General features: G+C 36.2%; 1 protein-coding gene across 4 annotated transcripts in view; it reads left to right on the forward strand.

The window, feature by feature from the left end:
• Nucleotides 1-19487, forward strand: part of ttyh1 (tweety family member 1) — a 46240-nt gene that overhangs the window by 21525 nt on the left and 5228 nt on the right. Inside the window, exons 6-14 of one of the 4 annotated variants that reach the window (XM_058056272.1) lie at nt 1587-1682; nt 1760-1832; nt 5982-6057; nt 6150-6205; nt 9422-9514; nt 9599-9691; nt 9756-9895; nt 10213-10383; nt 17436-17514. In XM_058056272.1, the coding sequence (XP_057912255.1) occupies nt 1587-1682; nt 1760-1832; nt 5982-6057; nt 6150-6205; nt 9422-9514; nt 9599-9691; nt 9756-9895; nt 10213-10383; nt 17436-17514 (877 nt within the window). The remainder of the gene's footprint in view (nt 1-1586; nt 1683-1759; nt 1833-5981; nt 6058-6149; nt 6206-9421; nt 9515-9598; nt 9692-9755; nt 9896-10212; nt 10384-17435; nt 17515-19487) is intronic. The other 3 variants (XM_058056276.1, XM_058056273.1, XM_058056274.1) reach the window with 3 other exon arrangements.

Genomic DNA, 19487 nt, shown 5'->3' on the forward strand with positions numbered 1-19487 from the left:
CAAACACTCGTATAGAACCATAGGACATCCCAATACCGCCCAAACACTTATATAGAACCATAGGACATCCCAATACCGCCCAAACACTTATATAGAACCATAGGACATCCCAATACCGCCCAAACACTCGTATAGAACCATAGGACATCCCAATACCGCCCAAACACTCGTATAGAACCATAGGACATCCCAATACCGCCCAAACACTCGTATGGAACCATAGGACATCCCAATACCGCCCAAACACTCGTATAGAACCATAGGACATCCCAATATCGCCCAAACACTTGTATAGAACCATAGGACATCCCAAAACCGCCCAAACACTCGTATAGAACCATAGGACATCCCAATACCGCCCAAACACTCGTATAGAACCATAGGACATCCCAATACCGCCCAAACACTCGTATAGAACCATAGGACATCCCAATACCGCCCAAACACTTGTATAGAACCATAGGACAACCCAATACCGCCCAAACACTCGTATAGAACCATAGGACATGCCAATACCGCCCAAACACTCGTATAGAACCATAGGACATCCCAATACCGCCCAAACACTCGTATAGAACCATAGGACATCCCAATACCGCCCAAACACTCGTATAGAACCATAGGACATCCCAATACCGCCCAAACACTCGTATAGAACCATAGGACATCCCAATACCGCCCAAACACTCGTATAGAACCATAGGACATCCCAATACCGCCCAAACACTCGTATAGAACCATAGGACATCCCAATACCGCCCAAACACTCGTATAGAACCATAGGACATCCCAATACCGCCCAAACACTCGTATAGAACCATAGGACAACCCAATACCGCCCAAACACTCGTATAGAACCATAGGACATCCCAATACCGCCCAAACACTCGTATAGAACCATAGGACATCCCAATACCGCCCAAACACTCGTATAGAACCATAGGACATCCCAATACCGCCCAAACACTCGTATAGAACCATAGGACATCCCAATACCGCCCAAACACTCGTATAGAACCATAGGACATCCCAATACCGCCCAAACACTCGTATAGAACCATAGGACATGCCAATACCGCCCAAACACTCGTATAGAACCATAGGACATCCCAATACCGCCCAAACACTCGTATAGAACCATAGGACATCCCAATACCGCCCAAACACTCGTATAGAACCATAGGACATCCCAATACCGCCCAAACACTCGTATAGAACCATAGGACATCCCAATACCGCCCAAACACTCGTATAGAACCATAGGACATCCCAATACCGCCCAAACACTCGTATAGAACCATAGGACATCCCAATACCGCCCAAACACTCGTATAGAACCATAGGACATCCCAATACCGCCCAAACACTCGTATAGAACCATAGGACAACCCAATACCGCCCAAACACTCGTATAGAACCATAGGACATCCCAATACCGCCCAAACACTCGTATAGAACCATAGGACATCCCAATACCGCCCAAACACTCGTATAGAACCATAGGACATCCCAATACCGCCCAAACACTCGTATAGAACCATAGGACATCCCAATACCGCCCATATTTGTCCTTGCGATGCTTTCAGGTGGCTGTCATACGTCTTGCTGCTGCTGCTTGACCTCATCGTGTGTCTCTTCATCCTGCTCGGACTGGCCAAGCAAGCGCGATGGCTGCTTATCCTGTACGTAAACACACGCACGGCGTCTTCATGCCCCGACCACGCTAGCCCCCCTGATGTCTTTATGCCGTTCCACGCAGGATGACAGTGCTGGCCTGGCTGGCTCTCTTCCTGAGCTGGGGCTCGCTGGGCCTGGAGACCGGCACCGTCGTGGTGAGTGGACTCAGCACAGCGGCCTTTAGCCCAGACTCGGGAGCTGCTCCGTACCGTGCAAGCTCCTAGGGAACGCTGCAGCCGTGGCAGACGCCCAAAAAGGCAGGAAAATGGGGCAGAGATTAAAAATTCAATGAGCGTGTGCATGAGCGTGTTTGCAATGTGTGTGGGGGCGTTTGGCTTGGAGACGAGAAGATGGAAGATGAAGTGCAGGAGCGAGGATGGATATGTGTGGGGGGAGGATACAAAGATGGCGGAAAGGAGGAGGAGGAGCGGCTGCGAAGCATCAGCATGTTCTTGGAGCGGAGAGTGGAACTCACAAATCTGTAGGAACCCACAAGTCCTTTGACACTTATTAGCAACCAAGGGAGCCTTCCCCGCATGAAGAATGTCTAAAGAGGCTAAATAGTCGCTGTTTTTCTGCTCTGCTGCCCATTGTGTGTCACGCCGAGCTGGTGGGAGACGTCCCAAAAAGGCCACTTAGTCCACACAGAGACGCTCTGTCCCTGGTTAGTGACGAGGAAACAAAGGGCTAGCTGTGCCTACCCCCCTTCTTTCTGTCCTCGCTGGCCACTCTTCCCCATCAGAGTGGGGCTCCCTCTTCTGGTGGGTGCATCCACTAACAATATACACTGTAAGGATAAGCGGCATAGAAAACGAATGGATGAAACCCCCCCCCCCCCACAGCATTCATTCATTCATTTGGGGTCGCGGGGGGTGCTGGAGCCTATCCCAGCTGTCTTGGGGCAAGAGGCGCTGTACACCCTGGACTGGTGGCCAGCCAATCACAGGGCACATATAGACAAACAACCATTCACACTCACATTGATCCCTATGGACAATTTGGAGTCGCTAATTAACCTAGCATGTTTTTTTTTTTTTTTTACTTCTAAGGACCAGTGGCGTCATTAGGCCTATTTTAAAATGTTCTTAAGTTCCCCCTAAATAATTTGATATTTTTTTATTGATTTAAAAAAAAAAAATGTAAATTTTTTTTAACAAAAAAAATCTGACAAATTTTTTATAATAGAGCAAAAGCAGGCTAATAAGCAAGCCAATAAGCAGGCTAATACTAGCCTACTACTAGCATGATTTTTTTTTACTTCTAAGAGCCAGTGGCGTCATTAGGCCTATTTTAAAATGTTCTTAAGCCCCTCTAAATAATTTGATATTTTTTATTGATTTAAAAAAAAATTATAGATTTTTTTAACAAAAAAATCTGAATTTTTTTTTATAATAGGGCAAAAGCAGGCTAATAAGCAAGCCAATAAGCGCGCTAATACTACTATTTTTAAAATGTTCTTACGTCCCTCTAAATAATTTGATATTTTTTATTGATTTAAAAAAAAAAATTATTGATTTTTTTTAACAAAAAAATTCTGACAATTTTTTCATAATAGGGCAAAAGCAGGCTAATAAGCAAGCCAAGCTAATACTAGCCTACTACTAGCATGATTTTTTTTTACTTCTAAGAGCCAGTGGCGTCATTAGGCCTATTTTAAAATGTCCTTAAGTCCCTCTAAATAATTTGATATTTTTTTATTGATTTTTAAAAAAATATATATTAATTAATTTTTTTAACAAAATTATATTTTATAATAGAGCAAAAGCAGGCTAATAAGCAAGCCAATAAGCAGGCTAATACTAGCCTACTACTAGCATGATTTTTTTTACTTCTAAGGGCCAGTGGCGTCATTAGGCCTATTTTAAAATGTTCTTAAGCCCCTCTAAATAATTTGATATTTTTTATTGATTTAAAAAAAAAATTATAGATTTTTTTAACAAAAAAATCTGATTTTTTTTTTATAATAGGGCAAAAGCAGGCTAATAAGCAAGCCAATAAGCGCGCTAATACTACTATTTTTAAAATGTTCTTAAGTCCCTCTAAATAATTTGATATTTTTTATTGATTTTTAAAAAAAAAAATTATTGATTTTTTTTAACAAAAAAATTCTGACAATTTTTTCATAATAGGGCAAAAGCAGGCTAATAAGCAAGCCAAGCTAATACTAGCCTACTACTAGCATGATTTTTTTTTACTTCTAAGAGCCAGTGGCGTCATTAGGCCTATTTTAAAATGTCCTTAAGTCCCTCTAAATAATTTGATATTTTTTTATTGATTTTTAAAAAAATATATATTAATTAATTTTTTTAACAAAATTATATTTTATAATAGAGCAAAAGCAGGCTAATAAGCAAGCCAATAAGCAGGCTAATACTAGCCTACTACTAGCATGATTTTTTTTACTTCTAAGGGCCAGTGGCGTCATTAGGCCTATTTTAAAATGTTCTTAAGCCCCTCTAAATAATTTGATATTTTTTATTGATTTAAAAAAAAAATTATAGATTTTTTTAACAAAAAAATCTGAATTTTTTTTTATAATAGGGCAAAAGCAGGCTAATAAGCAAGCCAATAAGCGCGCTAATACTACTATTTTTAAAATGTTCTTAAGTCCCTCTAAATAATTTGATATTTTTTATTGATTTTTAAAAAAAAAATTATTGATTTTTTTTAACAAAAAAATTCTGACAATTTTTTCATAATAGGGCAAAAGCAGGCTAATAAGCAAGCCAAGCTAATACTAGCCTACTACTAGCATGATTTTTTTTTACTTCTAAGAGCCAGTGGCGTCATTAGGCCTATTTTAAAATGTTCTTAAGCCCCCCCTAAATAATTTGATATTTTTTATTGATTTTTTTTCATTGATTTTTTTTAAAAAAAAATTACAAAAAAAATCTCTGACAAATTGTATATGATAGGGCAAACTAAAAAAAAACCCACTAGCTACTAAAAAAAACCCACGCATGCACGGGGAGAACATGCAAACTCCACACAGAGAGTTTATTTGGAAGGTGGCAAACAGTTTTTTATGTCTTATTTTCTCTTATTATGTCTACTATATTGGGTAATAGGAGTGTAAAGTTGACTATAGGGGTGTTATTTCAGATCTAGTGGGCTCTAATGATGTCAAGTAGTTTATTTAGAAGGTGGCAAACAGTTTTTTATGTCTTATTTTCTCTTATTATGTCTACTATATCGGGTAATAGGAGTGTAAAGGTGACTATAGGGGTGTTATTTTGGATCTAGTGGGCTCTAATGATGTCAAGTAGTTGATTTAGAAGGTGCCAAACAGGTTTTTTATGTCTTATTTTCTCTTATTATGTCTACTATATTGGGTAATAGGAGTGTAAAGGTGACTATAGGGGTGTTATTTCAGATCTAGTGGGCTCTAATGATGTCAAGTAGTTTATTTAGAAGGTGGCAAACAGTTTTTTATGTCTTATTTTCTCTTATTATGTCTACTATATCGGGTAATAGGAGTGTAAAGGTGACTATAGGGGTGTTATTTTGGATCTAGTGGGCTCTAAAGATGTCAAGTAGTTTATTTAGAAGGTGGCAAACAGGTTTTTTATGTCTTATTTTCTCTTATTATGTCTACTATATCGGGTAATAGGAGTGTAAAGGTGACTATAGGGGTGTTATTTCAGATCTAGTGGGCTCTAATGATGTCAAGTAGTTCATTTAGAAGGTGGCAAACAGTTTTTATGTCTTATTTTCTCTTATTATGTCTACTATATCGGGTAATAGGAGTAAAAAGGTGACTATAGGGGTGTTATTTCGGATCTAGTGGGCTCTAATGATGTCAAGTAGTTTATTTAGAAGGTGGCAAACAGGTTTTTTATGTCTTATTTTCTCTTATTATGTCTACTATATCGGGTAATAGGAGTGTAAAGGTGACTATAGGGGTGTTATTTCAGATCTAGTGGGCTCTAATGATGTCAAGTAGTTCATTTAGAAGGTGGCAAACAGTTTTTATGTCTTATTTTCTCTTATTATGTCTACTATATCGGGTAATAGGAGTAAAAAGGTGACTATAGGGGTGTTATTTCGGATCTAGTGGGCTCTAATGATGTCAAGTAGTTTATTTAGAAGGTGGCAAACACAGGCCGAGGGTGGGATTGAACTCGGGTCTCCTAGCTGTGAGGTCTGCGCGCTAACCACTCGTCCACCGTGCAGCCCTCCCACCACAGCAGTAGAGTGGACTATGCGACTGTACGAACTAACCTTTCTCACATGCCGTCCTCCTGTGCTTTTCTCTTTCTCGTTGTCTCGCTGTTTCCTCCGCCTCTCGTCGGCTGCTCGGCCAGGCTCTCAGCGACTTCTGCTCTGATCCAAACATGTTTGTGCTCAACTCCACTAACTTCAACAGCGGAACCAGCTCAGGTACGCTTGGCATTGTCGCTGTGCCGGCTGAGCTCTGCGTAGCCACGCCGGACCATCCCAATCACTTCCTCCTTTGTCTGCCGCTCACACAGATGTGCTGGATTATTACCTGACCTGCAGCCTACGCATGAATAGTCCGTTCCAGCAGGTAAACGTCACATCACATGACTTCTCCGTCTGGCGTACGCTTGTATTTGGGCAACCAAAGAGCAGCATACCATGCACACATGTTGCTACTATTCCGGCACAGTCGTCTTTGACTTGTGATGCTAGCATATTTCATTCATTCATTCATTTTCTACCGCTTTTTCCTCACGAGGGTCGCGGGGGTGCTGGAGCCTATCCCAGCTGTCTTCGGGCGTAAGGCGGGGTACACCCTGGACTGGTCGCCAGCCAATCACAGGGCACATATAGACAAACAACCATTCACACTCACATTCATACCTATGGAAAATTTGGAGTCGCCAATTAACCTAGCATGTTTTTGGAATGTGGGAGGAAACCGGAGTACCCGGAGAAAACCCACGCATGCACGGGGAGAACATGCAAACTCCACACAGAGATGCCCGAGGGTGGGATTGAACCCTGGTCTCCTAGCTGTGAGGTCAGCGCGCTAACCCCTAGACCACCGTGCCGCCTATAATAATAATAATAATAATAATAATAATAATAATAATAATAATAATAATAATAATTATTATTATTATTATTATTATTATTATTATTATTATTATTATTATTATTATTATTATTATTATTATTATTATTATTATTATTATTATTATTATTATTATTATTATTATTATTATTATTATTATTAATAATAATAATAATAATAATAATTATTATTATTATTATTATTAGATTATTAGATTATTATAATTATTATTATAACATTATGATTATTATAATTATTATATTAATGCTAATTATTATATTAATTATATATAATATTATTGTTACATTTGCATATTTTACATAATAATAATATAATAATTATTATTTTAATTTTATTGTAATTATTATAATATTTTATTATTTTTAAAATATTTAAATATAAATATAAAATAATAAATAATAATAGCAGATTGCATGACAATTTTACAGATACAATAATACCAGGTGGACTGTTACGTGTAAAATATATAGTCTATCATGTAATCATATAATATCATGACTTTATTTCCATAATACTACGACTTTATTCCAATCATAGATTTATTCCCATATTATCATGACTTTATTGCCATAGTATTATAACTTCATTCCCATAATTTTTAGGCTTTATTCTCACAATATCATGACTTTATTCCCATAATTGTATGAGTTTATTCTCATACTATCATGACTTTATTCCTATAATATCATAACTTTATTCCCATAATATTATGACTTTATTCACATAATATCATAACTTTATTCCCATAATATCATGACTTTATTCCAATAATAGACTTTATTCCCATATTATCATGACTTTATTCCCATAATATCATGACTTTATTCCCATAATATTATGACTTTATTCTCATAATATTTAGGCTTTATTCTCATAATATTTAGATTTTATTACCATATTATCATGACTTTATTCCCATAATTTTATGAGTTTATTCACATAATTTTATGACTTTATTCCCATAATATCATGACTTTATTCCCATAATATTATGACTTTATTCTCATAATATTTAGGCTTTATTCTCATAATATTTAGATTTTATTACCATATTATCATGACTTTATTCCCATAATTTTATGAGTTTATTCACATAATTTTATGACTTTATTCCCATAATATCATGACTTTATTCCCATATTATCATGACTTTATTGCCATAATTTTTAGGCTTTATTCTCACAATATCATGACTTTATTCCCATAATTGTATGAGTTTATTCTCATACTATCATGACTTTATTCCTATAATATCATAACTTTATTCCCATAATATTATGACTTTATTCACATAATATCATAACTTTATTCCCATAATATTATGACTTTATTCCCATAATATCATGACTTTATTCCAATAATAGACTTTATTCCCATATTATCATGACTTTATTCCCATAATATCATGACTTTATTCCCATAATATTATGACTTTATTCTCATAATATTTAGGCTTTATTCTCATAATATTTAGATTTTATTACCATATTATCATGACTTTATTCCCATAATTTTATGAGTTTATTCACATAATTTTATGACTTTATTCCCATATTATCATGACTTTATTGCCATAATATTATGACTTTATTCTCATAATATTTAGGCTTTATTCTCATAATATTTAGATTTTATTACCATATTATCATGACTTTATTCCCATAATTTTATGAGTTTATTCACATAATTTTATGACTTTATTCCCATAATATCACGACTTTATTCCCATATTATCATGACTTTATTGCCATAATTTTTAGGCTTTATTCTCACAATATCATGACTTTATTCCCATAATTGTATGAGTTTATTCTCATACTATCATGACTTTATTCCTATAATATCATAACTTTATTCCCATAATATTATGACTTTATTCACATAATATCATAACTTTATTCCCATAATATCATGACTTTATTCCAATAATAGACTTTATTCCCATATTATCATGACTTTATTCCCATAATATCATGACTTTATTCCCATAATATTATGACTTTATTCTCATAATATTTAGGCTTTATTCTCATAATATTTAGATTTTATTACCATATTATCATGACTTTATTCCCATAATTTTATGAGTTTATTCACATAATTTTATGACTTTATTCCCATAATATCATGACTTTATTCCCATAATATTATGACTTTATTCTCATAATATTTAGGCTTTATTCTCATAATATTTAGATTTTATTACCATATTATCATGACTTTATTCCCATAATTTTATGAGTTTATTCACATAATTTTATGACTTTATTCCCATAATATCATGACTTTATTCCCATAATATTATGACTTTATTCTCATAATATTTAGGCTTTATTCTCATAATATTTAGATTTTATTACCATATTATCATGACTTTATTCCCATAATTTTATGAGTTTATTCACATAATTTTATGACTTTATTCCCATAATATCATGACTTTATTCCCATAATATCATGACTTTATTCCCATAATATTAACAAGAAGCAGCATGCCATGCATAGTCTTGACTATTCCTTCCTAATATGGCTAAGGCAAGAGGAAGCACATGATGGCAGCATTGTGAATCATCCATGATGATTTCGAAGTCTTAGCGACAAGCGGCATACCATACGCGGTCATGGCAATAGCGGTTGCGGCGTGCGGAGCATCGAGTGAATCCCTTCTGACTTTTTTGTCTTCAGCTTCTCACCCAGTCCCAGAGGGCGCTGTCCAACATCCACACTCACCTGTCCAGTCTGGAACGCAACGCTCTCACACAGTTCCCCAAAGCCGAGGTGCGTGGAGGTCATCCTCGACAACACGCGTTTGTACGGTATCGGTATACGGACTTCCTGCTCTTCTTCTTCTTCTCCTCGCAGAAATCACTCAGGGACGTCCAACAGATACTCAACAGCACGGAGGGCAACTTCCATCAGCTGGTGGCGCTTCTCAACTGCCGAGGTCTCAACAAGGTAAGGCGGCGTTCGGCGCACACCTTTCTTCTCCTCTCGACATCTCAACGTCTTCCTGCCGCAGGACTACATGGACTCCCTGAAAGGCCTCTGCTACGACGGCATGGAGGGACTGCTCTACCTCTCCCTTTACTCCTTCCTCTCCGCTCTGGCCTTCACTGCCATCCTCTGCTCCTTGCCCGGCGCCTGGAGGAGCTTCCCCAGGTCAGCTTCACACATCACACGCATTCATCGGCCATTTTCATTTTTATACAAACATATAAATACAAACATGGTGGTCGGGGTATGCTGGAGCCTATCCCAGCTGACTTTGGGGTGAGAGGCGGCGTACACCCTGGAGCGGTCACGTGCCAACGGCAACTCAATGTTTTTTTTTTCAGACATGCTCATGAATTGCGCGTCATGTTGCGACCCGTGTATTAATGTTGCATGTACAGAACACGCATGTACTTGTACATACATGTTGTCCCGCCCCCATCCTCACACACATCTCTGTCTCTCTTCCATGGGGGCCACATCAGCGATTCGGAAGAGTACGAAGACTCGGACAGCGAGAGTGAGGACCCCTTCACCTCCCATCAGGCACGTAGACAGACGGCCTCGGGGTCTTCTCAGCGCGGGGCCGTGGCCCCCTTCTATAATTACCCGGGGGCCAGGTGGACACCCCCCTTTTCTAGCGCGCCGCCCCTCCCGTGAGTAACACAGACACACGGACACGCAGACAGACAGACAGACAGATGGACTGTCGGGGGTGTCGCAGGAGTGGAGACCCTGAGTCCAGGGTACTAGACCGCAGGCCGCGCTAGGCTACGTCATGCTAACACAACATTAGCGACTTCTCAGCACGTTACACACATCATGCCGCATTTCACCATCAAAACATTCCTACGTGCATATTCATATCTTTATTCATTCTGGCTGTGGGGCAGGGGTGTCCGAACGTGATGTCATCAGTGGGGCCGCAGAGCGACGCTTTCATATTTTGGAAAGATACATATGTGCTACATATGCTAACGACTTACTGTACTCTATATACATACAGTACGTCTCGTCTCACTATATTTATACTTTCTTCTTGGAATACTTATGTTTCTTTGCACAATATTATGACTTTATTCCCATAATATTATGACTTTATTCTCATAATATTTAGGCTTTATTCTCATAATATTATGACTTTATTCCCATAATATTGTGACTTTATTCTCATAATATTTAGGCTTTATTCTCATAATATTTAGATTTTATTACCATATTATCATGACTTTATTCCCATAATTTTGAGTTTATTCACATAATTTTATGACTTTATTCCCATAATATCATGACTTTATTCCCATAATATTATGACTTTATTCTCATAATATTTAGGCTTTATTCTCATAATATTTAGATTTTATTACCATATTATCATGACTTTATTCCCATAATTTTATGAGTTTATTCACATAATTTTATGACTTTATTCCCATAATATCATTACTTTATTTTCATAATATTACGACTTTATTCCAATCATAGATTTATTCCCATATTATCATGACTTTATTGCCATAATATTATAACTTTATTCCCATAATTTTTAGGCTTTATTCTCATAATATCATGACTTTATTCCCATAATATTATGACTTTATTCTCATAATATTTAGGCTTTATTCTCATAATATTATGAATTTATTCTCATAATATTTAGGCTTTATTCTCATAATATTTAGGCTTTATTCTCATAATATTTAGATTTTATTACCATATTATCATGACTTTATTCCCATAATTTTATGAGTTTATTCACATAATTTTATGACTTTATTCCCATAATATCATTACTTTATTTTCATAATATTACGACTTTATTCCAATCATAGATTTATTCCCATATTATCATGACTTTATTGCCATAATATTATAACTTTATTCCCATAATTTTTAGGCTTTATTCTCACAATATCATGACTTTATTCCCATAATTGTATGAGTTTATTCTCATACTATCATGACTTTATTCCTATAATATCATAACTTTATTCCCATAATATCATGACTTTTTTCCAATATTAGACTTTATTCCCATATTATCATGACTTTATTGCCATAATATTATGACTTTATTCTCATAATATTTAGGCTTTATTCTCATAATATTTAGATTTTATTACCATATTATCATGACTTTATTCACATAATTTTATGAGTTTATTCCCATAATTTTATGACTTTATTCCCATAATATCATTACTTTATTTCCATAATATTACGACTTTATTCCAATCATAGATTTATTCCCATATTATCATGACTTTATTGCCATAATATTATAACTTTATTCCCATAATATTATGACTTTATTCCAATAATAGACTTTATTCCCATATCATCATGACTTTATTCCCATATCATCATGACTTTATTGCCATAATATTATGAGTTTATTCTCATACAATCATGACTTTATTCCCATAATATCATAACTTTATTCCCATATTATGACTTTATTCCCATAATTGTTTGACTTTATTCCCATAATATCATGACTTTATTCCCATGATATTTACACTTGATTCCTATATTATTTAGACTTTATTCCCATAATATTATTTTCCAGAAATGATTTATTTTGTTTTGTTTCCCACTTTTTTTTTTACGACTATTATAATATAATTTGTCTTTGTAATATTAGGAGTTTATTCTAGTAAAATGTTGATTTTTTTTGCTCATTAGAATATGAATTTTCTCATAATATTTGACTTTATTATCATGAAACTACAGGTTTTTTCCCCATTTCTGCTGTTTTTTAAAAAAAATTCATATTGTTTAAACTGTCTTCTTGTAAATGTTTTTGTGGTAATATTACGGCTTTACTTTATATTTTTGACTTATTAACCTAATTTAGCAAAAACAACAAGTTTATTCATTGTTTACTTTGTTTTGCATCATATTATAACTTTTAAAAAATCACTGCTTGCTTTTTTTCCGTTTTTTGTTTTGTTGTTTTGTTCAATGCTATTTCCGAATGTGCTGCAGGCCAAAAAAAAGCAGCGACCGGGCAAAAGTGGCCTCGGGGCTGCACGTTGGACACCCCTGATGTACTAGGCGTACCCGCTGTAATGACGTTGAGGACAGGTAGTGATGATGTCGACGGAGGGTGAGCTAGTGATGAGCAAAGGACAGCCTAGTCAGTGTTGCCTAGCGTTAGCATATTAGCTGACATATCCCCAGACAGACACACAGACAGGTTGACATGGACGACAGTGTAGACAGAGGGAAGTACAGAGGCCTGTCTGTCTGTCTGTCTGTCTGTCTGTCTGTCTGTCTGTCCATCCCGTCTGTCTGAGTGTTCCAGGACAGACCACGCAGGCCCCTTTTTTTGCACACAAATGTCCTGTCCGGGAACGTAGTAAGACCACCGCCGTGCTTATTGTGGCGTGGATTAACGAGGCAGGCTGCTCTCGTTCAAATATTTCCCTCCTTCCCTCCCTCCCTCCCTCCCTCCCTGCCTCCCTCCCTCCTCCGTCTCCTTCGCATCACTTTTCCATCACCTTCTCTTCCTCTTTTCTCACGTCTGACATCTTTGCTGTGGTTCCGCTGACGTTTCCAAGCCTGATAGGAAGCATCGTACCCACAGGCCACAACATTAGGTACAGCTGTGCCATCCAATGAGAACAGCCACAATCATATTTTGTAATGTGTCTTATTTTTTTATCTTTTCATATCAAATTATAATAATTAGAGGGCTCTAATTATGTCAAAACATGTAATTGGAAGGTGCTAAATAGTTTTTTTATGTCTTATTTTCTCTTATTATATTACTATATCGGGTAATAGGAGTGTAAAGTTGACTATAGGGGTGTTATTTCGGATCTAGTGGGCTCTAATGATGTCAAGTAGTTTATTTGGAAGGTGGCAAACAGTTTTTTATGTCTTATTTTCTCTTATTATGTCTACTATATTGGGTAATAGGAGCGTAAAGTTGACTATAGGGGTGTTATTTCGGATCTAGTGGGCTCAAATGATGTCAAGTAGTTTATTTGGAAGGTGGCAATTAGTTTTTTATGTCTTATTTTCTCTTATTATGTCTACTATATTGGGTAATAGGAGTGTAAAGGTGACTATAGGGGTGTTATTTCATATCTAGTGGGCTCTAATGATGTCAAGTAGTTTATTTAGAAGGTGGCAAACAGGTTTTATGTCTTATTTTCTCTTATTATGTCTACTATATCGGGTAATAGGAGTAAAAAGGTGACTATAGGGGTGTTATTTCATATCTAGTGGGCTCTAATGATGTCAAGTAGTTTATTTAGAAGGTGGCAAACAGGTTTTATGTCTTATTTTCTCTTATTATGTCTACTATATCGGGTAATAGGAGTAAAAAGGTGACTATAGGGGTGTTATTTCAGATCTAGTGGGCTCTAATGATGTCAAGTAGTTTATTTAGAAGGTGGCAAACAGGTTTTATGTCTTATTTTCTCTTATTATGTCTACTATATCGGGTAATAGGAGTAAAAAGGTGACTATAGGGGTGTTATTTCGGATCTAGTGGGCTCTAATGATGTCAAGTAGTTTATTTGGAAGGTGGCAAACAGTTTTTTATGTCTTATTTTCTCTTATTATGTCTACTATATTGGGTAATAGGAGTGTCAAGGTGACTATAGGGGTGTTATTTCGGATCTAGTGGGCTCTAATGATGTCAAGTAGTTTATTTGGAAGGTGGCAAACAGTTTTTTATGTCTTATTTTCTCTTATTATGTCTACTATATTGGGTAATAGGAGTGTAAAGGTGACTATAGGGGTGTTATTTCAGATCTAGTGAGCTCTAATTATGTCAAGTAGTTGATTTAGAAGGTGCCAAACAGGTTTTTTATGTCTTATTTTCTCTTATTATGTCTACTATATTGGGTAATAGGAGTGTCAAGGTGACTATAGGGGTGTTATTTCGGATCTAGTGGGCTCAAATGATGTCAAGTAGTTTATTTGGAAGGTGGCAAACAGTTTTTTATGTCTTATTTTCTCTTATTATGTCTACTATATTGGGTAATAGGAGTGTAAAGGTGACTATAGGGGTGTTATTTCGGATCTAGTGGGCTCAAATGATGTCAAGTAGTTTATTGAGAAGGTGGCAAACAGTTTTTTATGTCTTATTTTCTCTTATTATGTCTACTATATTGGGTAATAGGAGTGTCAAGGTGACTATAGGGGTGTTATTTCGGATCTAGTGGGCTCTAATGATGTCAAGTAGTTTATTTAGAAGGTGGCAAACAGTTTTTATGTCTTATTTTCTCTTATTATGTCTACTATATTGGGTAATAGGAGTGTAAAGGTGACTATAGGGGTGTTATTTCGGATCTAGTGGGCTCAAATGATGTCAAGTAGTTTATTTGGAAGGTGGCAAACTGTTTTTTATGTCTTATTTTCTCTTATTATGTCTACTATATTGGGTAATAGGAGTGTAAAGGTGACTATAGGGGTGTTATTTCATATCTAGTGGGCTCTAATGATGTCAAGTAGTTTATTTAGAAGGTGGCAAACAGGTTTTATGTCTTATTTTCTCTTATTATGTCTACTATATCGGGTAATAGGAGTAAAAAGGTGACTATAGGGGTGTTATTTCAGATCTAGTGGGCTCTAATGATGTCAAGTGGTTTATTTAGAAGGTGGCAAACAGGTTTTATGTCTTATTTTCTCTTATTATGTCTACTATATCGGGTAATAGGAGTAAAAAGGTGACTATAGGGGTGTTATTTCGGATCTAGTGGGCTCTAATGATGTCAAGTAGTTTATTTGGAAGGTGGCAAACAGTTTTTATGTCTTATTTTCTCTTATTATGTCTACTATATTGGGTAATAGGAGTGTAAAGGTGACTATAGGGGTGTTATTTCGGATCTAGTGGGCTCTAATTATGTCAAGTAGTTTATTTAGAAGGTGGCAAACATTTTTTATGTCTTATTTTCTCTTATTATGTCTACTATATCGGGTAATAGGAGTGTAAAGGTGACTATAGGGGTGTTATTTCGGATCTAGTGGGCTCTAATGATGTCAAGTAGTTTATTTAGAAGGTGGCAAACAGTTTTTTATGTCTTATTTTCTCTTATTATGTCTACTATATTGGGTAATAGGAGTGTAAAGTTGACTATAGGGGTGTTATTTCGGATCTAGTGGGCTCTAATGATGTCAAGTAGTTTATTTGGAAGGTGGCAAACAGTTTTTTATGTCTTATTTTCTCTTATTACGTCTACTATATCGGGTAATAGGAGTGTAAAGGTGACTATAGGGGTGTTATTTCGGATCTAGTGGGCTCTAATGACGTCAAGTAGTTCATTTAGAAGGTGGCAAACAGTTTTTATGTCTTATTTTCTCTTATTATGTCTACTATATCGGGTAATAGGAGTGTAAAGGTGACTATAGGGGTGTTATTTCAGATCTAGTGAGCTCTAATTATGTCAAGTAGTTGATTTAGAAGGTGCCAAACAGGTTTTTTATGTCTTATTTTCTCTTATTATGTCTACTATATTGGGTAATAGGAGTGTAAAGGTGACTATAGGGGTGTTATTTCGGATCTAGTGGGCTCTAATGATGTCAAGTAGTTCATTTAGAAGGTGGCAAACAGTTTTTATGTCTTATTTTCTCTTATTATGTCTACTATATCGGGTAATAGGAGTGTAAAGGTGACTATAGGGGTGTTATTTCAGATCTAGTGAGCTCTAATTATGTCAAGTAGTTGATTTAGAAGGTGCCAAACAGGTTTTTTATGTCTTATTTTCTCTTATTATGTCTACTATATTGGGTAATAGGAGTGTAAAGGTGACTATAGGGGTGTTATTTTGGATCTAGTGGGCTCTAATGATGTCAAGTAGTTTATTTGGAAGGTGGCAAAAGGTTTTTTATGTCTTATTTTCTCTTATTATGTCTACTATATTGGGTAATATGAGTGTAAAGGTGACTATAGGGGTGTTATTTCGGATCTAGTGGGCTCTAATGATGTCAAGTAGTTTATTTAGAAGGTGGCAAACAGTTTTTTTGTCTTATTTTCTCTTAATATGTCTACTATATTGGGTAATAGGAGTGTAAAACTGACTATAGGGGTGTTATCTCATGTCTGGAGGGCTCTAATATGATAACATTTAGAGCATTTAGAAGGTGGTAAGCAGGTTTTTGTCTTATTTTCTCTTATGTCTACTATATTGGGTAACAGGAGTATAAATGTGATTATAGGGGTGTTATTTCATGTGTAGAAGGCTCTAATTATGTCAAAAGCTGTATTTAGAAGGTGGTGAACCGTTTTTTATGACTTATTTTCTCTTATGTCTACCATATTGAGTAATAGGAGTGTAAAGGTGACTATAGGGGTGTTATTTCATGTCCGGCGGGCTCCAATCCTGTTAAACTGCATTTAGAGGCGGTGAACAATTTGTCTCTGACTTGTACTGTGTTTATCTCTGGCATGGGATGTCATTGGCTTGTGCAGGTGTGCCTAATAGAGTGGCCCTAAGACAAGTGGGCGTAAGTGGGGCGTGCTTTCAAAGCTTAGTGGGGTCCGTTATGCTTAAATGCATGCAGACGGCGTACACCTTCAGTATGGAGTGGCCCTGAGAGACTGCTTTATCTCTAATCGCTTATTCTCCTCCTTCCCTTTTTTACCTGTCCTGGACTCCTTCACCACCGTCACCATGTCTCCATGTGTCTCACCCTTCTTCATCCTCCATCCCTCCTCTTTCCCCTCCTTCTGTCTCTCTCTATCTCTACGCAGGACTCCAAACGTTTCCTCCAATGGCAACCCTGGCTATGAGAGCCTCCCCTTGACTGACAGGCAGTCCCCACCCCCCTCTGTGAGTTCCTTTGTACTTGTGACGCCATCACAGCCATATTATCATTCCATAACCAGTAGTGGGCACTCCTCCTAATGGGTAGAAAATGAAAGAATCACACGTTCAAATACACTTAACTCATTCATGTGCTGACTTCAAGTCATTTCTTATACTTGTTTTGCAGCATTTCGGCTGCCATTTTCTGACAGTACGTAGATACACATTAAAGCAGTCAGTGTGTAGCTTGCATGGCAGTACATGAAGCTCTCATTTGTACCGCTTCTTTGGCTCCACACACGACTGTGGTAAGGAAGTTTACACTAGTCAGCATTGTGCACTCATGGCATGGAAAATCTGTTCATCACCTTCTGAGAGAGCCCTAGAGCCCTCTAGTCATGGAATAACACCCCTATAGTCACCTTTACACTCCTATTGCCCAATATAGTAGACACAATAAGAGAAAATAAGACAGATAATACATAGTTAACGTGTTTACCACCTTCTCAATACACTTTTAAACATGAATAGAGCCATCTAGGCATAAAATAACATCCCTATAGTCACCTTTACACTCCTATTACCCAATTTAGTAGACATAATAAGACAAAAATAAGACAGATAAGACATACATAACCTGTTTACCACCTTCTCAATACACTTTTAAACATGATTAGAGCCATCTAGGCATAAAATAACATCCCTATAGTCACCTTTACACTCCTATTACCCAATATAGTAGACATAATAAGACAAAAATAAGACAGATAAGACATAGATAACCTGTTTACCACCTTCTCAATACACTTTTAAACATGATTAGAGCCATCTAGGCATAAAATAACACCCCTATAGTCACCTTTACACTCCTATTACCCAAAATAGTAGACATAATAAGACAAAAATAAGACAGATAAGACTTAGATAACCTGTTTACCACCTTCTCAGTACACTTTTAAACAAGATTAGAGACATCTAGACATAAAATAACACCCCTATAGTCACCTTTACACTCCTATTACCCAATATAGTAGACATAATAAGACAAAAATAAGACAGATAAGACATAGATAACCTGTTTACCACCTTCTCAATACACTTTTAAACATGATTAGAGCCATCTAGGCATAAAATAACATCCCTATAGTCACCTTTACACTCCTATTACCCAATATAGTAGACATAATAAGACAAAAATAAGACAGATAAGACACAGATAACCTGTTTACCACCTTCTCAGTACACTTTTAAACATGATTAGAGCCATCTAGACATAAAATAACATCCCTATAGTCACCTTTAAACTCCTATTACCCAATATAGTAGACATAATAAGACAAAAATAAGACAGATAAGACATAGATAACCTGTTTACCACCTTCTCAATACACTTTTAAACATGATTAGAGCCATCTAGGCATAAAATAACACCCCTATAGTCACCTTTACACTCCTATTACCCAAAATAGTAGACATAATAAGACAAAAATAAGACAGATAAGACATAGATAACCTGTTTACCACCTTCTCAATACACTTTTAAACATGATTAGAGCCATCTAGGCATAAAATAACACCCCTATAGTCACCTTTACACTCCTATTACCCAAAATAGTAGACATAATAAGACAAAAATAAGACAGATAAGACTTAGATAACCTGTTTACCACCTTCTCAGTACACTTTTAAACAAGATTAGAGACATCTAGACATACAATAACACCCCTATAGTCACCTTTACACTCCTATTACCCAATATAGTAGACATAATAAGACAAAAATAAGACAGATAAGACATAGATAACCTGTTTACCACCTTCTCAGTACACTTTTAAACATGATTAGAGCCATCTAGGCATAAAATAACACCCCTATAGTCACCTTTACACTCCTATTACCCAAAATAGTAGACATAATAAGACAAAAATAAGACAGATAAGACTTAGATAACCTGTTTACCACCTTCTCAGTACACTTTTAAACAAGATTAGAGACAT

This window comes from Doryrhamphus excisus, chromosome 19 (genome assembly GCF_030265055.1).
Source record: "Doryrhamphus excisus isolate RoL2022-K1 chromosome 19, RoL_Dexc_1.0, whole genome shotgun sequence".
NCBI classification, from domain to species: domain Eukaryota; kingdom Metazoa; phylum Chordata; class Actinopteri; order Syngnathiformes; family Syngnathidae; genus Doryrhamphus; species Doryrhamphus excisus.